Source organism: Nyctereutes procyonoides, unplaced genomic scaffold (assembly GCF_905146905.1).
Source record: "Nyctereutes procyonoides isolate TBG_1078 unplaced genomic scaffold, NYPRO_anot_genome, whole genome shotgun sequence".
Lineage (NCBI taxonomy): Eukaryota > Metazoa > Chordata > Mammalia > Carnivora > Canidae > Nyctereutes > Nyctereutes procyonoides.
The window spans coordinates 7,489,546-7,510,644 of NW_026575121.1; the positions used below are offsets into that span (position 1 = coordinate 7,489,546).

The 21,099-nt window shown below is 45.7% G+C and overlaps 1 protein-coding gene across 6 annotated transcripts in view; it reads left to right on the plus strand.

Moving 5' to 3' along the window:
- ENOX1 (ecto-NOX disulfide-thiol exchanger 1) overlaps nucleotides 1–21,099 on the plus strand; it is a 550,745-nt gene that overhangs the window by 490,798 nt on the left and 38,848 nt on the right. For all 6 annotated transcript variants that reach the window (XM_055336178.1, XM_055336176.1, XM_055336180.1 and 3 more), the window contains one exon: nucleotides 1,241–1,297. In XM_055336178.1, the coding sequence (XP_055192153.1) occupies nucleotides 1,241–1,297 (57 nt within the window). The remainder of the gene's footprint in view (nucleotides 1–1,240; nucleotides 1,298–21,099) is intronic.

Below are 21,099 nucleotides of genomic sequence, written 5' to 3' on the forward strand. Positions count from 1 at the left end.
GAAACATCAGGGCAGCCCTGAAGACCGGGGGGCAGAGTTGTTTTTTCCTAAGTGGCAGTGACGTGGAAATGAGCTAATAAGGAGCCCCTGGCCCCACAGCTCAGCTGCCCCAGACTCAGTTTCCTCATGTTACCCCTCCTGGGGCGAAGCTCCCCTCTGGGCCTGGAGAGCGCCCGACTTCCCCGTGGAGAACCGGACACCGCCTCAGAAACAAGCCACAAAGCAGCTTTCCTGCCAACACGTCCTGATAACCAGGCCCAATACTCCTGCTCAGACACCTTGTCAGCATACGTGCATTTATTTTCTCACTTTCTTTCCACCTTGAAGCATTTATTTCCTGCCACTGAATACTTTATGCACAGCACAAAAAAAAAAAGATGATAATGAAGATGCTGCTTCCGAAGCATTCATAAGCCAGGAAGAAATACTGGCAAGCAGCTACGAGGTCTGCTCCCCGCTTTGCCCCTGCTCTCTGCTTCCAAGCGCCTTCCTTGAGCCCGGCGAGGATAAAATGCCAATTAAAGGTTCCCAGAAACCTCCTGATAACTGATCACTCCTAAGCCTGCTGCGAGAGAGTAAAGAGAGTTGAGTTTTCAAATGTTCACCGCTAAAAATCTCATTTGAGAAATAGCTTTTCTTCTAATGCCTCAGTGACCAAGGAAATGTCTTTCCAACTCTTCCTTTACAAAAAAGAAGAAAATAGTTTTTCTTTTTTTCTTCTTTTTTTTTTAGACCCCCAGAAACAATGCCAGTCATCCAAATAAGTTCTCAAGGAGGACATGTACAAGTAGCACTGCGGCGTGTTAAAACAACCGAAAATGCATCATTCACAAGCAATCGTTAGTATGACATCATTTAGCTGGTGGCAACTTGCAAACACTGCAGGGTTGAAATTAATAGCAATACAACTAGGAAATGAAATCATTTATTATTCTTAAGAACCAATTTTATACATTTTATGCCTATGGAACTGCTTTCTAATCTTATTATTTAAAAAATAATGACCAAGACCCATATATATATATATATTTATTTTTTTGCCAGCCATCAGGTTTCATAAAATATTGGTCTCAAACCGGTTTCAATAAGACTCGTTAGAATTATGTGCTCCATCTGTTTTTTTTCTCTTGGAAGCTTTATAAAGTGCAACCTCAAGATGAATCTGAGTTAACAGGATGATATATACGTAACAGATATGCTTTGCTTACTCATTTAGTTTTTTTTTTCTTGAAATTTGCAGTTAAAAGGCACCAAGGAATTGGTCGAGACCAACGGCCACAGCCACGAGGACACAAATGTAGGTACCACCAACCTGATACTTGCTCTTGTTGCTTGATGTTGGTTGAATGCCCACAGGTATGTGGCACTTTAGGTCGGACTCCTAGGGAATCAGAAGTCCTGCCTCCCAGTGGCTACGATGACTATGAATGGTTTGGCAGTAAAATATGGTAGACAGGCACTGCCACGGTCGGCGTAGACTACCAAACGTCAATTTCGAGGTACTCGAGCTCGTGTCTATTGGAAAAATTCTCATCTCAATGAATTTCTTTGAGCCCTTTCTATTTTCAAAGCTATCCAGTAATGATAGGTTGGGAGGGCAGATGGAACGAGACCAAAGAGGGCAAGAAGTTGTATATCGCGTGCATATTTATTAGTTCTGCTTGTCATTGGCGATGGTAATGAGATGATTGCTATGCTGGAGAGGGTTCAGAGCGAACCCCTTGTCTCAGAAAAGCCCTTGAACGTGTTGCCTCTCTAGTGCCGACCTGGAACCGTAGCATGGTGCGCTCCATCCTCTCCGTACAAGACCCCAGTGAGCACCCAGACTTCCCCTGTCAGGGGTCCTCGCATACCCAGTTGCCCCAAATCAGCCAAGTGCTCTCTTTGCCTGGGAAGTTCCTCAGTCCCAGGTGGAAGATTATGGCACGCAGATCATTGTCCCTCCCTCCATTGGGTGGTTTTGCTCTTGTCTTTAAAAAAAAACTCTCTGGTGTCTGTATGTGTTTGATTATCCTCATCACAGAAAATGCTTACTAAGCAGTTCTTTTCACGTAACACAGAATCAGACATGGTAATGAGCGCCTGATTAAGCCAGAGCTAGGAGAAATTACACACTTCGTGTTCACTCTTGTTTTAATTATAGACCGAGGAAAGCCTGACATCCAAAGGACCCCCCCCAAAAAATCCCTCTTGATAACTACTTTTCCTACCGAACAGATATTTAACGTCTGACGTTTATTGAGAACCTACTGTGTACGTGGAGCACCGCTAAGGGCCGGCAGTGGGGGTGGCTACCAAGAAGCCCAAGGCTTGCTGTCTGCCCTCAAAGAACTTAAAGCTGAGCTGAGGAATAAGGGGACACACGGGTGACATACCAGATGTGATAAGTGTACAGGAAGGTGAGGCAGCTGAGACCCGATGTAGTTTGAAATCTGGACTCTGCGACTCACTAACCGTGTCAGCTGGCGACAGGCTAGCCCTTCTGAGCTTCATTGTCCTGTTCGTACAACAGATGGCAAAGCCGACCGCAAAAATGTGTCCTGCTGTTGCAATGAGCTGAGGAAGGTGTGGGGAAACCTTAAGGTGGGGGTATGATGGTTTCTTTGTGGCGGATAATTAAGAATAGCTTCCCAGGGGGACGCCTGGGGGGCTCAGTCAGCTTAGTGTCTGCCTTCAGGTCAGGTCATGACCCCGGGGCCCTGGGATCGAGTCCCTCATCGGGCTCCCTGCTCAGCGGGGAGCCTGCTTCTCCCTCTCCCTCTGCTGCTCCCCCTGCTTGTTCTCTCTCTCTCTCTCTCTCTCTCTCTGTCAAATAAACAAAATCTTGGGGAAAAAAAAAAAAGAACAACTTCCTAGATCTGTGGGATTTGGGTTGGCTCTGAAGAATGGAAAGGAGTCCGTCCCTCTGTGACTTCCAAGGAAGCCACCATCAAATCCAATAAGCCAGACGAAATGGCGGTATGCCTCAGTTTCCTGGTCTGTAACATGGGGATGGCGTTACCTACCTTTCTTTCCGTAACGCTTATGGTGAGAAGCAAATGAATGCATGTGGAATTACCTTGTAACTGTGAGGCCCCGAGCAGGATGATGTTATGATTCTGAGCTCATCTGTTGGTTGAATTAAACCGACAATGCGTGTGAAGGTAGGCCTAACGCGACGTCTAGTCCCTTGGCTCTCATTTTGAGAAATGTCAAAAGGCGTTCACTATTAAACGAGAAAAAAAAAAAAGAAAGATCACCTCTGAGGTCTTTTGATCACCTCTGAGGTCTTTTGTCCTTTTCTGGAGGAAAGATTTTAGCTTTGAAAAATTCTTCTCTGGAGTCCAGGATGTGGGCTTTGTAATCAACTGAAGAAATGACTGTTGAGACGTAGGGTTCAGGCCCAGCAGGAGGGAGGAGCTGCACCGTGGCCGGGGGTGGGTGAGATATTTGTGGAAGATCGAGCCCAGCCACACTTGCTGGTGACCGCAGGTGGCCACCCCTCTCCCTGGCGCCAAGGCGAGACTAGTTTTTGTAATCCCTGCCTGTTCTTTCAGGGGTTTCCCAGTAGGTGGGTTCCCCACTTGTCTTTCTCTTTTCTGACTGTAATGTCATCTCCTTTGGGCAGTTTCCCTACTACCTTCACTGGGGTGATGTGAATGAAAAGAAACCAAAACTAGTTATTTTGGCCACCCATGAGAAGCTCTTGCGCGGTATCCTGTGAAGATATTTTTAAATGTCTGCAATGAAGTCTGTGTCTCATCTCAAGTTTCCATCAGCTCCGTGGTGCTAGAAGGAATCAAGGCTTTCAAACCAGACTGAGGGGTTTGGAGTGCATTTGATCCCTGAATAGCCATGTGACCGGGGCCAGTTTTTTGACATTTTTGAACTTTACCTTCCCCAACCCTAAGCGTGCTCAGGGCAACCATGGACTTAAGCATCTGGCTCAGACCACACACTCAACATGCCAATTCCCTCTCTTCATATAACAACATACATAGTATATTTAATATACTATGAATTTTGACAGGATGGATGTTAATGCAGATCACGATTGGTTTAAAGCCTCTGGCCCAAGAAAAAATAAAAAAATAAAGCCCCTGGCCCATGTTATTGACGATGACATAGATTTTTTTTTACTATAATTATTCACATGGGCAGAAATTTTATGGGTTATTATTTATCAATAACAATTATACAGGACTGGTCCTGACTTTGCTTTTTTTAATATATATTTAAATATCTATTTAAGTTTAAAAATAATTTTCATGGCACCAATGATTTTATGCTAACTATACATACTGCATATATAGAAAAAAGTACATTGCTTTGAAGGAAAATGTAACTTAGAATTTTTGGCACACAAAAGGTTAACAACTATACTAAGAAATTCACATTTGCAGGTAGTTTACCTTCTGCTTAAAGATGCAGTACACTATTCTTTAGTAAGAGTTTTATTTCCTCTGATGGATGAAGCTATGGAAACCGTTTTTTTTTCCTACAGTGAAATCAAACTAATTTTGAGAGAAAAATCATATTTTTCTTGTGATATTCTTGGATATTCTTGTAAGAATTGACAAGTGCTTTTTAGAGACAGTAACATTTTACTGAAAAAGAAGTAACTTTGTCCAAAACTGGAAAAATATGGGAAAAAATACAGAGGGTAAAGAAAAATAACTTGGTATCTCATTACTCATGATAACCACTATTAATATTTAATTTTTGTTCTTTCCAGTCATGTGCTTATATATAACCAGAGGGGAAAAAAAACCATAAATAAATATTATCATGTTGTCTTCAGTTTTGTACCTTTTTGATTTCTCATTATTTCCTGAGTATTTTTCTTGTCACCTAATGTTCCTCAAAGACGAGACTCTTAATGGCTGTGTAACGTAGATATGAAATAATTGAACCACAGACCTATGTGTTAGGCGTTTAACTTCCCATTTTTTTTTACTATTATGAATAATGCTGTAATTAACGTGCCCGTAAATCTTGTTCTGCATCTTTCATATTTGTTTCTGGGGGATACTGTATATTAATGGCCGTGTCATGAAGTCTGGCAGGGAGCTTCAGACTCACAGAATCGTTGAGCCTTTAGAATGTGCTGGGCCAGGTGCGCACTTACGGTACCCACTGGTAGTCCTGAAGGGACCCATAAAAAATTTGTGTCGTCTTGCAATTTACTGACTGCGGTGCCTCGGCCCCAAGAGTTGTTGGGCTTATGGGAGGTTGACCACACCCAGATCTGGTCTGTTGCTATTACTTTTCTACTGTTTTTTACATTTTGCTGAGCAATGAGAGTCTCTGATCATCAACACCTTTTCTGGTATTCCCGAGGTCCCCAGACCGAGGCACCTTACAAAGCCTACCCCATCCCCTATCACAAGATCTCCAAGCTCACACTCATGAGAAAGGTTTTCTGAGGTCTGATTTGAAGCCATCAGAGCCAACAACTGAGATCACCCGCAAAGGCCTTGCTCTCCAAGAGTACAGCACTTACTGATTTTAAATAGGTTTTTTTCCTTCTGTTTGGAACTGGACGCATTAATGACAGCCGGGCAGTCCCAGCCTTTTAACTGTACCCGAGTTTACAACTAGCCTTTATCACAGTTCACTTAGAGATTTCAGTTATTCCAGACCCAATTCCCTTTCCTAAAAAAGCAAACTATGAGTTTTCTCTTTGTCTCTGAGCTATCACCTAATCCCCCAAACTGCTAAACTAGCCTGGTCCCTAGTAATTATGCATAACAGATACCAGAATTAAAAAAAAAAAGATTATCCGTCCTTGTCTTGCATCTTTTTTGATGACCTCCCTCCCAGAGCTATCCCCACCTCTGATCCTTATGTGTGGATGGAAGGGAGGAGATGCAAGAAATGTAGGAAGAAGTTGGAGGAATCAAGTAAAGTGGCAGCTGGAGTCTGCAGCGTAGAAACCATTGGGCCGCAAAGTTTTCCATGACTTCCCACCGCTACCACCCTCGCATCTGCTATACGAGACCCGCACACACTGGGGTCAGAGAAATCCTTTGCAACCTGTAAAGAGGCCTAATTCTGGACATGGAAGGTTACCACTGAGCAGCCCAACGCCCTCCCCACCCAGAAGTCAAACAAAAGCACAAAAGAGAAAAGACTTTACAGGTTGTCAGGCTGGCTCTATAAGAATGTAAACCCTGGGGTGGTCTTTAAATCCGTTGGAGTAGGGGATCCCTGGGTGGCTCAGTGGTTTAGTGCCTGCCTTTGGCCCAGGGCATGATCCTGGAGACCTGGGATCCAGTCCCACGTCAGGCTCCCTGCATGGAGCCTGCTTCTCCCTCCTCCTGTGTCTCTGCCTCCTTCTCTCTCTCTCTCTCTCTCTCATAAATCAATCAATCAAACTTCTAAAAAAATAAATAAATCCGTCAGAGTAAAGAAGTTAGGAGCGGAGGGGCAACTTGCCTCCTGCTCTTGCCCCCCACCCCCCCGACCTGGAACTGGAAGGAGAGAGACCAGACAGAAAGGCCTGGCTCTTGCCATGCCACGCCTCACCCCACAGGCTCGGTGCGGGCAGCGCAAGCCCGAGCTGGGAGCGGGTGGGGGGACACTCCTGATACTACAGCTCCTCCCGCCCTGGGTACTGCATCCCACTGTGTCCTGTACGGAGCCCCCGCTTTGTCCCGCCCAGTCAAGCAGTCCTTGGGGGGGGGGGTAGGATGCAGGCGGCGCAGTGTGGGGGTCTGGAACAGACCTGGACGCCAAGTGGCCTGGCCTCTGTCCTGGCCCTGCCCCTCACTGTCCAGGGGACCTCGAGTGATACCTGCACCCTTGCGCCAACATTTTTTGACTCCTAAAATGAAGGCAGTAGGGACCCCTGGGTGGCTCAGTGCTTGAGCACCTGCCTTTGGCCCGGGGCGTGACCCTGGAGACCCGGGATTGAGTCCTGCGTCAGGCTCCCTGCATGGGGCCTGCTCCCTCCCTCTGCCTGTGTCTCTGCCCCTCTCTCTCTGTCTCTCATGAATAAATAAAACCTTTTAAAAATAAAAATAAATAAATAAAATGAAGGTAATAATCACACCTGCCTCGCAGGGTCACTGTGAGCAGGGCCTAGCAGCGAGGTGGTGTGATGACCCCGGCCTTCCACATGCTGGGGGCCGCACTAGTGGGTAATGCCGAGCCCCCGAGCCTGTGCCCCACCCCCCTTACCAACTTGTCCTCTGTCTCCTTCCATCCAGGTTCACTCTCCACCATCAAGTTAGTGTCACAGCGGGCATCACAGGCCTGAGGTGACTGACTTGCGTGTTTCCAGTAACTCTGGAGAGGAGTCCTTTACTGGAAGGACTGGCTCCATGGAGAGGAGAGTCTCCTAGGAATGGGATGTGATAGGTAGATACATAAGGAGCTTTGGGATGCCTGAAAAGCTCAACTGGAAGACCAGCAGCCACTTTGTCTCTCTTCACGGACCCACAGATGTAGGTCCCCGAGGTCACCCTTGCTTGGCAGCTGTTCGAAATCCAGAAGGTGGGCTTGGCATGGATGCAAGTTTCCCTTACCCTGTAATACATCATCACGCTCCTCCTGTACTAAATGCTGACGTCGACAACTTGGCCTCCTCCTCAAATTACAGCTCCTGTAGCACCACTGCATTTCTCCGGCTGATGCTCCCTCCCCCAGCCTCTGTCCCTACCACCCCCCACACACCCTCCTGCCACCACTCAGCTGCCCTACCACGTTTGCTGCTGGGAGTTAACCACATGTCCTGCTAGTACCATGAAATCCCTAATTCCATCTAAAAAAAAAAAAACAAAAAACAAAAAACAAAAAAAACCCCTACACATCCCAACCCTGTACCCTTGAAAAGGACCAATGCCCGGAAGAGGCCCTGTACCACCTGCGGGCTCACTCAGAGCCCCAGGGAAGGACAGGAGGGAGCTGCCATCAAAAACAGGCTGGCTGCATGGTCAGTGCCTTCGCGTCCAGGAAACCCTCGAGAAGTTTTCGTAGCAGGCTCCTCGCTGCCAACCGACAGTGTGTTTCCTCGGCTGGCGCTGGGGGCTGTCGTTCTGTCCTTTGTGTTGGGATAAGGAGTCGACTCGGTCGTAGCTGTTTTGCCATCAGTAGATTTGGGGCAGGTGGCAGGATGAGCACGTTAGTCTAATAAAGCTGACGGGTTGGGTTGAGAGAAGTAGAAACACCTTCTTCCCCCAGGCCAGGTCGGAGAAGACGAGGCAAGAGAGCCCTAAATCTCAGCTCTGTGTGAAGTGGTCTGACACAGACGAGGATACCTATATAGCCAAAGCCACGATGTGAAGCAGAAGTCTTTGATTTGGGAGACCCGATGTACTTTCCCCCAAAAAGCTGTATGATCCTACCTGATGTGGAAGCAAAAGCAATCGTGTAAAATGGAAAAACAGGCAACATACAGATCCAATATACGTTCATATGGATGTTTCTTATTTTAAAAGCACTATTTCGTTTTTGTGGGAAATTTGGAAAATGCAGAGAAATATAAAGAAAACCACCTGCCATCTCGCCACTCAGAAATGAGTGTTTCCACCTCTTCAAATGTCCCTCGTCTTTGTCCGTGTGCACATGCGTACATTTTCACCACACTTGAAGCATATCATGTGGGAAGTTTTACAGTCTCCGCTTTTCTCCTTATAAATCATTAGCTTTTCCCCCATGTTCTTAAGCACTTTTTAATATGACTTTTAATGACCGCCTAATACTTCATGCCACAGATGTGCTCTCGTTTATGTAATCAGTTCCTGCCATGGGACTTCAAAATATTTGTTTTTGCTGTCACAGGCAGTATGCAGTGAGTATTCTCTAATAATTCTCTAACAATTCATCTACCATGTTAGCACTCTTTTTTTAAAAAAGATTTTTATTTATTTATTCATGAGAGACAGAGAGGCGGAGACATAGGCAGAGGAAGAAGCAGGCTCCTCCCAGGGAGCCCGATGTGGGATTCGATCCTGGGACCCCAGGATCATGACCTGAGCCGAAGGCAGGCACTGAGCCGCTGAGCCACCCAAGTGCCCCCGTTTTAGCACGTTTTAAACATGGAAGATTTCCATTTGATTCGGACTTAGGGATGGTGAGAGATCCACTGATTCTTTAAAAATGTTCAAGCTCAACACCTTCGTGGTAAGTGGCTAAATGCACAGCCAATAATAATGTTTGGTGGTTACCACATAGAGAGGATGCTGAGTCCCTTAACAGGAAAAGGAAAACAACTCCCAAGAATGTTTGCATCCTGAAGAGAGAGGCAGACTGTATAGACTTCATAAATAATTTAGAAGAATAATACCAAGACGTGTTATTTGGGGTTTTGTGCTGTGAACTGAAGGTCAGACTTCTTGGTGGTCGGAGGGTGATAGAGCCTGGTCTCTGGGTAGACCCCAGACCCAGGCTCACAGAAGCAGGCCACCCCCACCCCCCTGAGGTTTGTCCACCCTCTGGAGAAAAACGCATGAGATTGAGAAGAGGGATCAATCAAAAACAAAATGAGTCCGAACCCCAAATAGAAAATTATTTCTTTCTAGTGTGGCCAAGAAGACACCTGTAAGCCTCAGACCGTCAACAGCAGATGCACATAAGCATACACAGCCATGGCTTGAATGCAAGCAGCATCATTTTAAAGTCAAGTAAACCCAGAGGGCTTCATCACAGTTCGGCAGCTTAGGGCTACCCGAGATGCTGATAATCAAAAACGAAGAGGAAGAAAGTTGGAGAACGTTTGTGGGAAAAGCCAGGAGCCCAAAAGGTGGGCAGAAGCAGAGGTTGGTTCTGATGCCTCGAGAAGAGCATAAGGGAGAGCCTGGGGAGCCTCCTTTGCTCAAAAAACTTCGGTTCCTGCTGGCACAGCAGCAAGGTCAGGGGTCTGAAAAGAGCGGGGGATGCACCAGGACTCATCGGTGGGTAAAGGCCCCCCGAGTCCTGTGTTACCGGGGAGCCCCAGGGCTCCTGATCCTATTGCTGGAATATGGCACGTCCTTCGGGGACTCCTGCACTCCTCGTTGGGCCGTGGGTGCAGGAGACCAGGCAGGGGAGAGGTGTGGGGTGCAGCGGCCAGGGTGGGGGCCAGCTCCCCTCTGCAATGCTGACCTCCCCCGGGGCTCCCTGGACCCCCAGGGGGGGTCCTGTAAGGCTGCGAAGGGCGGTCGGTCCCCCGTGGCGCACACACCGTGCATCCCCGGGCCTCATCCATCAAAGTGCTACATAACTCACTGGACTGTGGCATTTCTTTGGGGAAACGTGTAGGCGGATGACAAAGAAGAAAAGTGGGTGGAAAGAGGGGGAGAAGGGGCGGGGAAGACCGCGACAAGGAGTTTTCCTCTTCTGTCACCTGCTGCTGCCCCCCGGCACCTGTGGATCAACCCCAGCCGGGCCCGAGGGGGGCCCTTCACGGTCACACGCACACCTGCCAGCTGCGGGGATGAACTGCCTGCACCAGGGTGTGGCTGTGGCCGCACGGATCTGCACGCTTCTGGAAACGTCATCCAAAGAGAAGGTCCTTGAATGTGGAGCAAAAAGCTCAGAGGTTCATCTGCAAATAAAATGCTGGTGGGCTTCCTGGAGGTGACTACAGAAAAATTTGGACTTGGAAAGAAGTGGGTTCGAACTCCCACAGTCAGGCGAAGTGTGTTGTCGCCCCTCAACCTCCAAACTCTCCCCGGACTTGATGGCAACGCCTCTCTCTCTACTCCCTCCCTCCGTCCCTAGGGCCTGACAGGTGGGAATCCACCGGGCTGTGAGGCCGCGCCGGCCAGGTGTGTCCCACATCCCCATCCCGGCCCCTGCACGCGGCCAGGGGGCCACCTCAGGGCACCAGAGGACCTGTTCGTAGCCACCTGTACCTGCACATCATATTCAAACTTCCAAGCAGGCCGCAACCCCCACCCTTTGGGCTTTGGCTCTAACCCAGGGTGCCAGAGAGACTCAGAATTTCAGCAGAGCAAACCCCCTCCGCGTGTTCCTAACCCCGGCAGAGTGCAGGTGGAAGTGGGGAGGAGGGTGCCCACAGGAAGAGACCCTTGGGGGTCAGGTTCATTACAGAGAGACCCGGGGGACTTCTGCTAAAGAAACGAGCGAGTAGTTCTGAGCCGTGCAGGTGGCCGAGCCACGGAGGTCTTTGCTCGTCGCCCGCCCAGGCGGCAGGTGCTTGTCAACATGCCCAGTCACCTGGAGACTCGTGAGCAGCGCCTTGTCAGGTATATGGCAGCCGTTCTCCAAAAACTCTGCAGGTTCCCCTGAAAAGACTCGCCAGCTTTGGAACACTTCATGTTTTTTTTTTTTTTTCAGATTTCTGTTCATTTGATTTTTTTTTTTTTTCAAGAAAATCCTATAAGCCTCAGCCTTCCCAGCCCTGAAATTGCCCTTGTAGGGGAGATTTGTGGCTGCGATGCTCAGCATCACCGTCATTTTTATTGTTATGTCAGCTTCCCCCATGAGATTACAGAGTGCCTTTCTTTGTCTGGACAATTTCCAGACTGTTCAATGTCTACTGATGAGCGACTTTTGCCTGCCATGCAAATGCCACCTGTTTTTAAGCCTAGCTCAGTTCCCGTTTCTTGGGGCCTTATCCTAAGATCAGCCCAAATCAATTAGCACCTTCCCCGTACTTCCAAGGTATTTCTCAGCATTCCAGACATTCTGAACAACCCGGTTATGATAGGCCCATGGCCTCAACTCAGGCTTAAGCGCCTCAATGGCAGGTGATGTGTGTGTGCCTTACAGAACCCATCATAATCACGAGCCTGTGTCGGTGGGTACATTTGTAGGTGCATTTAAAAATTAACGACTGATGATTTAATTGACATAGAATTTCTAGCAGCCTAGGACAGCTCTGTGAATCTGCTCGGCCTGGTTGGGCGAGAGATGCACACACTTCCTTGTGTACATTCTCGGCAGGTGATCTTCAAGGTGAACACATTCCATTCCGCTTCACTGTAAGACGTGTCCCGGAGGGATGGCTGGGCGGCTCAGTGGGTTAAGCATCTGACTCTTGATTTCAGCTCAGGTCCTGATCTCAGGGTTGTGAGGTCGAGCCCTGCATCAGGCTCCCTGCTCAGTGTGGAGTCTACTTGAGGTTCTCTCTCTCTCTCTCCCTCTGGCCCTCCCCCTGCTCATGTGTGCTCTCTAAGTAAATAAATTGATTAATTAAAAAAAAAAGATGTGTACACACATGTCTTGTAGATTGAGAAAGAGCTGAGATGGTTGGTATCACCTCACCTAACTTTTCTTTTATGGATTTTAATTTGGTACGTGTTTTCTTGCCTGAATGTTGCGTGCCTGTGACTCTTACATTCTGGAAGGCAGTGTTTCTCAAACTTCAGCAAGCAACAAAATCGAATGGAAAGCCACTTAAAACACAAATCGCTGGGCTCCACCCTAGAGTTTCAGATTGGATTAAATCTGGGCTGGAGCCTGCAAACCTGCATTTCTCACAAGCTCCCACATGATGCCCAACTGCACTTTGCGTAACTGCCACCTGCTTTCCACCCTCATCCAGGTCAGGTGCAGCGCTGGGCTTCCATAGCACCCAAGGCCAACCCCCGTCATGGCTTATATCACACTGTATTTTGCTGTCTTTTACATGCCTGTCATCCCCTGGACACTTAACATTCTTTGAGAGTAGGAACTACTATTATTCATCTGGGAATCTTGTCTAGCACAAAGCCCACCATATAGTCGATGCTCAGGAAATATTTGATGAATGTAAGAGAGGTGGAGGCCCAATAAATTCCAATCAAACTGTGCTGACCTGAGGTGTCTAGGGACTTTATTTAGTCCAAATGTTGAACTCTTCTGCCATTTGACACCCCCCCCCAATAAAAAGACTGTACGAGGAGTAATTTAAGAAAGCATGTCCAGACCACAGACTCAGAGCTAGCCTTGTCCGTACACATCTGGGTGCTGGGCCATGTGATGTTGCAGGCACAGTGCTGCATAGGGACCGTTTGCGATAAAAACCCCATTGCTGTCCCCAAGGGGCACATGGCCCACCAAGGAGATGGCATGTGCCAAAAAAGGGAAATCACCAAAGACTGGCTCTCAGTAAGGAAGCTCTCGTCCTGGGGCAGGACGAGGGGCTTGAATGAAGTGGAGAAGTTGTGATTCCCTGAGAGGTGACTCAGCCAGAAGGCAGTACAGACTCCTAGCTCCAGAATCTGCCTGCGGGGGCCCTCTCTTAGACCCGCTACTTTCCAGGTATCTGAACTTAGGAAGCTACTCACCTTATTTGTGCCTCTATGTCTTCATCTGTAAACAGGAATAACAGTAGTACCAGCATCTGGCATCTACCAAGTATTTGGCAAGGGCTAAATATTAGTATTCCCATCATGACCATTATTCATATTATTTTTTATCCAGAGAACTTCCTACTGTACACACACCATGCACCGGCAATCAAGACACTTAGTCCTTGGAATATCTCTCATGTTGCATATGCAAGAACACAGAGGAGGGAACTAGACTCTGGTGTGTTGGGGAGGGGAGACTGTTGAATGTTTACTGAGATCTCAGAGTGTGCCTGGCCAACCTTGTGAAATTTGATTTTCCTTTAATAATAATTAAATGTCTTTCTCATTTATCAGATTGCATCCCATCTATTCTCATGACCTAATTTACCACTATAAAGGTCAAAAAAAACCCCTCTGAATTTTAATATTATCATTAGTAACGTAAACTCCAGCAGGTGAAAATTATGATAGTGGGTGCTTTGTAGCGGAGAAAAATAAGAAATGTCACACTGAGAAATGGACTGGGAAAATAACATGCCAAGAGCACCATAATACAATTAATCTTTACCAGCAATAGAGTCAGTATCATACAAGATAAATCAAACCAACTAATTCTGGATGCACATACATACATTTAAAAGTAGTTCACTTTAGTTTCTTCTGTTTGCTGCTCCGTTTTTATTGGTTAAGGAGATTTTTCATGTCAGTACTTCTGCAGGCTATGAAGGGTATACACTTGCGTAGGTAGAGCCATGTGGGTTCCATTTTTTTATGTCCTGAAGAGAAACACACAGCTGTGTTTGAGATCGAATGTGTTTGGTAACATCTACAAATGGCATATAGGAAAACTAAAAATACTACGACATACGCTTTAAATAATGAATGGAGTTATTTGAATACAAAGGAATTTTTTCTCTCACTTTTAGACCATTTGTATTTAATATGACTGTCACAAGACTACGCCAAAAGAAAGTCATTCGTCTGCCAGCTTGAGAGCACAGTTTAAGCATGGTGTGAACTGTCATAGCCGTAATTAAGTTATGATCCAGGCAGCCGTGATGCTCTTACTATTTAATGGGAAACATTACAAAATTGGAATTCGTCTTCCCTGTCAAAGTCCTGTTCTCTTTTAAAAGTACATGTGGTAAAATCCCTATTTTTCAAAGAAGAACCAAAGCAATAATAATATATGTGTGTACAGGTGTGTATATTATTATGTTCTATATACGCGGGAAGGAGGGTTCTATGTAAAATATAAAAGACAAATATCTGAAAGTTAAGAGTGCTTCCACCTGGATAGGCAAGTTTCAGTTAATATCTATTTTCTTTTTATACTTTATGATTTTTCTACACTGAAAAAATATATTATGTGATGAGAAAACCAAGAAAGGCTCTTACTAAGAATTAAAGTGAACTGGAGAACGGTCTTAAATTTTGGAAAGGAAAGGAAAAGAACAGAGTTATAAGCTTAGAATGGGCTCCGCAAAAGCTAATATTTAAATTAAAACATATTGAAAGCATTAATAATGGATAAACTTTTACCGTCTTCAACCTAAGATAATAAAAAAGTGATTTTACTTGAAAAGGATGCTTCAGCAAATGCATTTAGGAACCGAAAGAATGCAGAGCAGCCAAAGCTTTTTACGCTGGCTTTTTCACTGTCCACTGTATACACTCCTCATGGTCTTCTTGTAAATCACTTCAAGCCAAGGGTCCTGACCAAACCCTATGGCCGCCACTCAGTCTCACGTGTGATTATCCTCTCTGTGTAGCAAGAGACCCATTTGATTGATTTAATTCAACAAATATTACTGAGAGTCTACTATTTAGTCTTTCAAAAATGTTGGTTGCAGATGTGCTACTTGCAGGGGACTCTGCTGGGTACCGAGGACGCCATCCTGTGTAGAGAAATGCTTACTGGTATAGCCATCCCACGAAGTCCAGGCAACTCTTGAGGTGACAGGGAGCACTGGTGACACTTCTGCTGGGATGACAGGTGGGCGGTGGGGCTGTGCAGGAGGGAGAGAGACAGAAGATGGGCTGGAAGGTCATTCCCAGCCCAGCCACCCTCCTGAGCTTGTGCACCATATTCCTCCTGCCTTTGCAAGACCCCTTTGCATTTCTAAATTATTGGAGCCTGCACTTCCCCTTCTCTGTGCTCTCTGATTCTAGTATCATTGTTCTGCTAGTCATCCAGATTTGACTTGTTTAAAAAAATTTTTTGAGGTCTCCTCTTTGTTTTTTACACACAGAATCTGTCCATTCTTTCTTTAGAATGGCTTTTGTGTCCCCACCACCACCACCACTTTTCCCTCTTTTCCTGCCACCTCACTGGCTCTGCCTTATGATCACGTACCTGGGGTGCAGCTGGAGCTCCATCATGGGTCCCCTTGCCTGAGCCTCTTCACCTGTTAGCCAGCCATTCCTGCATGGGGCCCACACTTGGTCTTAGGGAGCGCTGCTCTGACCTTGCCCCTCTGCCCCCTACATCCTCCAAACCAGGAGAGCATGTGTGCTGTATCTTCTTCTCTACTGGCCCTGGCACCCTGCCTTTGAAATTATTCCTACCTGTTACACAGGCCATGGGTACAAGCCACACTTGTCCAAAGGAAGTCGGTCACCATCTAACAATAGCAGGCAGCCGGGCCCTGTCCCTGCTAACGCTGTTCCTCGGCCAGGCCCCTGCTGGCTTTCTACCTTGCTCCTCTTTGCTTTAATGCCTGTGCTGGCTCTGAATGCACGAGGACAGTAGGCAGCCCTCAGAAGAGGATTTGATCCCCGTGCTCAACAGGCATTTTTTAATTGACAAGGATCATAATAGGTGCCAGGAAGGCACTCAAGAGAGGCAGCCTAGCACTGTAGTTAAGACTCTGGAGTGAGACTGCGTTGGTTCAAACATGGCATCTGCTTCTTACTAGTTGTGTGACCTGAAGCAAGTCATTAGTCTCTGTATGCCTCACTTTCCTCAGCTGTAAAATGGAATGCAGTATTACCTCATTGGGCTGTTATAAGGATTAAATGAGTTCATAAAGTTCTTTATAATGCTACTTGCACATAGAGATGCCTGGGTGGCTCAATGGTTGAGCATCTGCCTTCAGCCCAGGTTGTGATCCCAGGGTCCTGGGACTGAGTCCTGCATGTGACTCCCTGTGGGGAACCTGCTTTTCCCTCTGCCTGTGTCTCTGCCTCTCTTTTTGTGTGTCTCTCGTGAATAAATAAATAAAATCTTTTTAAAAAATACTACTTGGGATCCCTGGGTGGCGCAGCGGTTTAGCGCCTGCCTTTGGCCCAGGGCGCGATCCTGGAGACCCAGGATCGAATCCCACGTCAGGCTCCCGGTGCATGGAGCCTGCTTCTCCCTCTGCCTATGTCTCTGCCTCTCTCTCTCATTCTGTGTGACTATCATAAATAAATAAAAATTAAAAAAAAATACTACTTGCACATACTAAGCACTATCTAAGTATTTAATAAATAAACAAAACCAAGAATAATCTGAAAAGGCTACCAAGAGAACTACTGTGTCTGGATGCCTCTGGCACCTAAACAGTAACCTCTATAATCACTAAAACACCACACTGTATCTAGTCAGTCCTGAGAACAATAAAAGTGAATTATGATGATAAAAATGATGGTACAATATATTCCCTGAAGGTCATGGTTTTCAAAAGCATGGTCTCACATAGGACATTTGGCCTTCACAGCAACCTTGGGTTCTTTAGCCATGTTTTACCTAAGAGAAAGCTGAGTTGACCCTAAAGTTAACATAAATAATGGTGACAGAAAGAGAATAAGGGTTCCATTGGCCACGCTGCCTCACTGGCTTGGAAATGGTGACTACCCTAAAGGAGTCTGTGGTTTTGCTGAAGACACAAACCCAGATGACTCAGTTCTATCCAGTTGTGTAAGTGATCAACTGCCACATAAGTAACATAGGAAATGTGTGAAGATAAGGAAAACTTGCAAATAGCCTGGAAGAAAGGCCTCTGCGAGATATGGGACTTGTATATAATGTGTGTATAATGTGAGCTGGAAATGGTAAGGAAAAGAGACGAGGCTGGCTAAGAACATATCTGGACATATCGGCTATTTTGGTAGGATCGAGCCAGAAATGCCAGGCTTGGTGTGGCATTTTCCTGTGGGTTATCACAAAGCATCCAAGTTTTAAACTGGAGATTGACAGGATGAAAGTGGTGTTTTAGAAAACTGGTCTGGTAATGTATCAGGGAAAGGAAGAGACCAGAGGAGGAGACAAAACAGGGGGTTCTTTTAGCGGTCAAAGCAAGAAACTTAGCGGAACTGTAGCAGAGTGCCAGTAGTGGAAATGGGGAAGGGCCATGAGAGACATTTCACAGGAACCTGATAGAATTCGGATCTAGAGAGGTCTTAGAAGCACTTAGGGTGTAGGTGACAATAAATCAAAATAAGATGAATATTTCAAGCCCCCTACAATTGCATGAAGGATGGTGCTACTAACAGAAATGGGAAAGTTAGAGGAGGCTGTGGTCAGAGATGAATTAGATTTTAGAGAAATTTAGAAGCACACGTTAGGTAGGGCTGAGTTCAGACTTTCTTTTTTAATTAGGAAATTTCCTTAAATGAAGCTTTACACAGAAGTCCTGGTATTCTAAAACAGAAGAAAGCAGTAAAGGAGTGGGAATTCTAGAGATCTGCTCTTTGACCCTTCCACACCACCTCTGTAGAGCTTATGGGGCTCCATGGGACATTATCTAGAGGTGACTGGCTCCACCCAGTACCCTCCTTTGTAGACAAGTGATCTAAGACTTGAGAAGGTTGAGTAACTTCCCCCAAAGTCAAACAGTTGTTGGTTGAAGAATCAAGGCTAAAACTCATGTATGTGTTGTGTCTTGCACCACCTCATGGTCACCTCTCACTTTGAACTCAAACTGGGCAGTGGTAAAATCCAAGCAGACAACCCCAGTGGTCAGCTGATGACAAGGAACAGAAAGTAAAGAGTTAAGTGCGATGATGGTTGAACCCATGAGAATGAAGGACCTCTGGTAAAAGGGACTACAGAAGAAAGAGTGGTGGGTGAACTCTGGCAAGTACCAAAGTTAGACTATAAGCGGAAGAACAAAGTAACCTCCTTCCCCTTCTTCTCCCTGTGTCGTGGGCCAGCAGAGGGAATTAAAAGCCAGTGAAAACTAAACAAAATTTAGGAGGAAAAAGACCAGGACCTTTTAGGTAACAGGAGTAAGTGAGACAGATGATTTAAGAGACGCTGATGTCAACGTTGTCAAATATCACATGGTAAGAGACTGAGAAAACAGAGTCACTGAAAATCTTTCAAAGGACAGCTAATGGGGTGATTGATGGGAAAGCTGAGATTTCAGATGGGAAGGCAGTAAACACAGTGCCCTCAAATATTCAAGAAGCTTTGTAGTAGAAAGGAAATAGCACTGAAGTTACGGAGGTCATGGGAATAGTGGATTGAAAGGAATAACCAGAGGAGTCTAGGAAGCTGGGAAGCCACGTTCTCGGTTCTTAGGGGCTTGGCGGATGGATGGGAACAAAAACAAAACAACAAAGGCAATTCTAGGTCGCAGTAAATTATTGAGGAAGAGCTTTGCTAAATGGGTAAATTACCTTGGTCATCTCTCAAGGTAACTGATAAGGACTCTCAGAGGGGAAATTTCTGCCTTCAAGTAGCTGACTCTTGAAGAAGTCTTTGAAAAAGTCCATGATATCTAGTTTCCAGTTATTGAAACCTCTTCTTCCAACTCTTTAATGATTCCTTCTAGAGTTAAAAGGTGGGCTAAGAAAAGATTTCTCAGATACTCTTGTCCATCCTCTTGCCAAGGGCAGAACGGTCACCGCTCAAGCATTTTCTAGTCTGGAGTGCTTTTTACCGTGTCAAGTGAATGGTGTTCCTGCCACTTCCCTTGGAATACTATGTCATAATCCTATTGATCTCACTATGAAGAAACTTTTGATCCCCATCCTAATGTTCCTTCCTCCTGTACACTTGATATGCCATTAACAGGTTGGCCTTGCAATCCCATCCCCTCTTATCCACATCCAGTTTGCAGTCTCCGGGCATCTAACCCACCTTCTCCAGAACATCTAGTAGACACACAACTCTCCAGGGCTTTATCACATCATCAGGGTAAAGGATTTTAATGTAATAAAATAAAAAGAGTCTTCATATTTTTATGTTTCTAACGATGAAGCTTTCCCATTTGGATTAAAGTTCCTTGCATTTTCCAGAAATTTGAGATGAGGACTCATAAGGGCAGTGTTGTTTTTAAGAAAGCGACAAAAAGCCTTTCTAACTTAGGATCCGGAGTCTCAGCAAAAAAAAAAAAAAGTGTGTGTCCCTGATAACTAAATAGACAAGTCGGAACATCCTACAGAGAAAATATGAAATTACCAAGCTAAGACAGAGACTTCCTGTTTTCTCCAGAGTTAGAGATGAAGCATTCACTGCTTATATCCTCTGACATCCTTGAAATCATATTCTTGAAATGCGCTCTCTTCGTGTTTAATATTATGGTCAGTTTGTCCCTAATGTACTAGGTCATTCTGAGAGTAGGTTCTGGTGAGTGCCCATTGGAGGTTTTATCGGGTGCTTCCAAACAGCCATCCCAGCTTCACCAGATCATCCCCCAACAGAGGTGCCCAGATGGAAGCACATGAGATGGGTAATGTGACCGGAGAGGAACACTGAGCTTTGGGGGAATCCACCTCTTTTATATCAAGTAGTAAGCAAGCCTTTTCTTTGTCCCGGAAGCAGATATCAGGGTTGCTGGCTGTAAACACAAACCTGAGAACTGGCCCATAAAAAGCATGGTCAGGGCCTTGCTTTTAAGTTCAAAAACCTTTATATCCTACTTTCTCTGAAATATCGTGACAAGATGTCATAGAAAGCTTAAGTTCAGGGGCAGCCCAGGTGGCTCAGCAGTTTAGTGCCGCCTTCAGCCCAGGGCCTCATCCTGGAGACCTGGGATCGAGTCCCACGTCGGGCTCCCTGCATGGAGCCTGCTTCTCCCTCTGCCTGTGTCTCTGCCTCTCTGTCTCTCTCTCTGCCTCTCATGAATAAATAAATAAAATCTTAAAAAAAAAAAGCTTAAGTTCAACATTTCCAAAGCTGGATGCATCATCTCTCATACTTGCTTCTTTATTTCCCTATTTGCCAAGGCACTTACTTACTCATCCTCAACATTTACCTCATCCACCAGGTCACCAGATGGTTTTTGGTAATTTTTTTTTTTTTAGTTCTGCCTCTTAAATATCTCTTACATTTGCACTCTTTGACTTAGTTTTGAACCCTTATCATAAATAATAATAGACTATTTGCAGTAGACTCCAGCCTGGCATCCCTGACTCTAATTTCATTTGCCTCCAAACCAATATCCTAATATGTGGAACCACTCATGTAACTCTTGTGCTGAACACTCCTCAATACTTGAGCTTTCCAGATAAAATCCAAACTCCTTATCATGATCTACCTACTTCTCCAGCTTCATCTACTGGCATTGCCTGCAAACTTTCTTACAGATCTTTCATAAAAGAATTGCTTGTTGACCCCCAGGGCAAGCCACTCTGGACTCCGTATCCTTTTTTTTTTTTTTTTTTTTTTGCTTGGACTCCGTATCCTTAACAAGTTAGCATTACTTGGCATACAGTAGGCGTGTAATATATGTATGCAGCATAAATATTTATCAGATGGCTGAAAAGAAAAATAGGCTTAGCTGAAATGCAGCAAAGGTGTGGCTTGGGAAATTAGTTAGGTCCACATTCTCTCTGTATTCCCTTCACCTTAACCAGTCATGAGGATGGAGCTCTGGTGACAAACATTGGCTAATTTTGACTTGAAGGCACATGGAGCGAGGGAACAGATGCTACATATATACTACTTTGTTTTTGTTTTAATTAATTG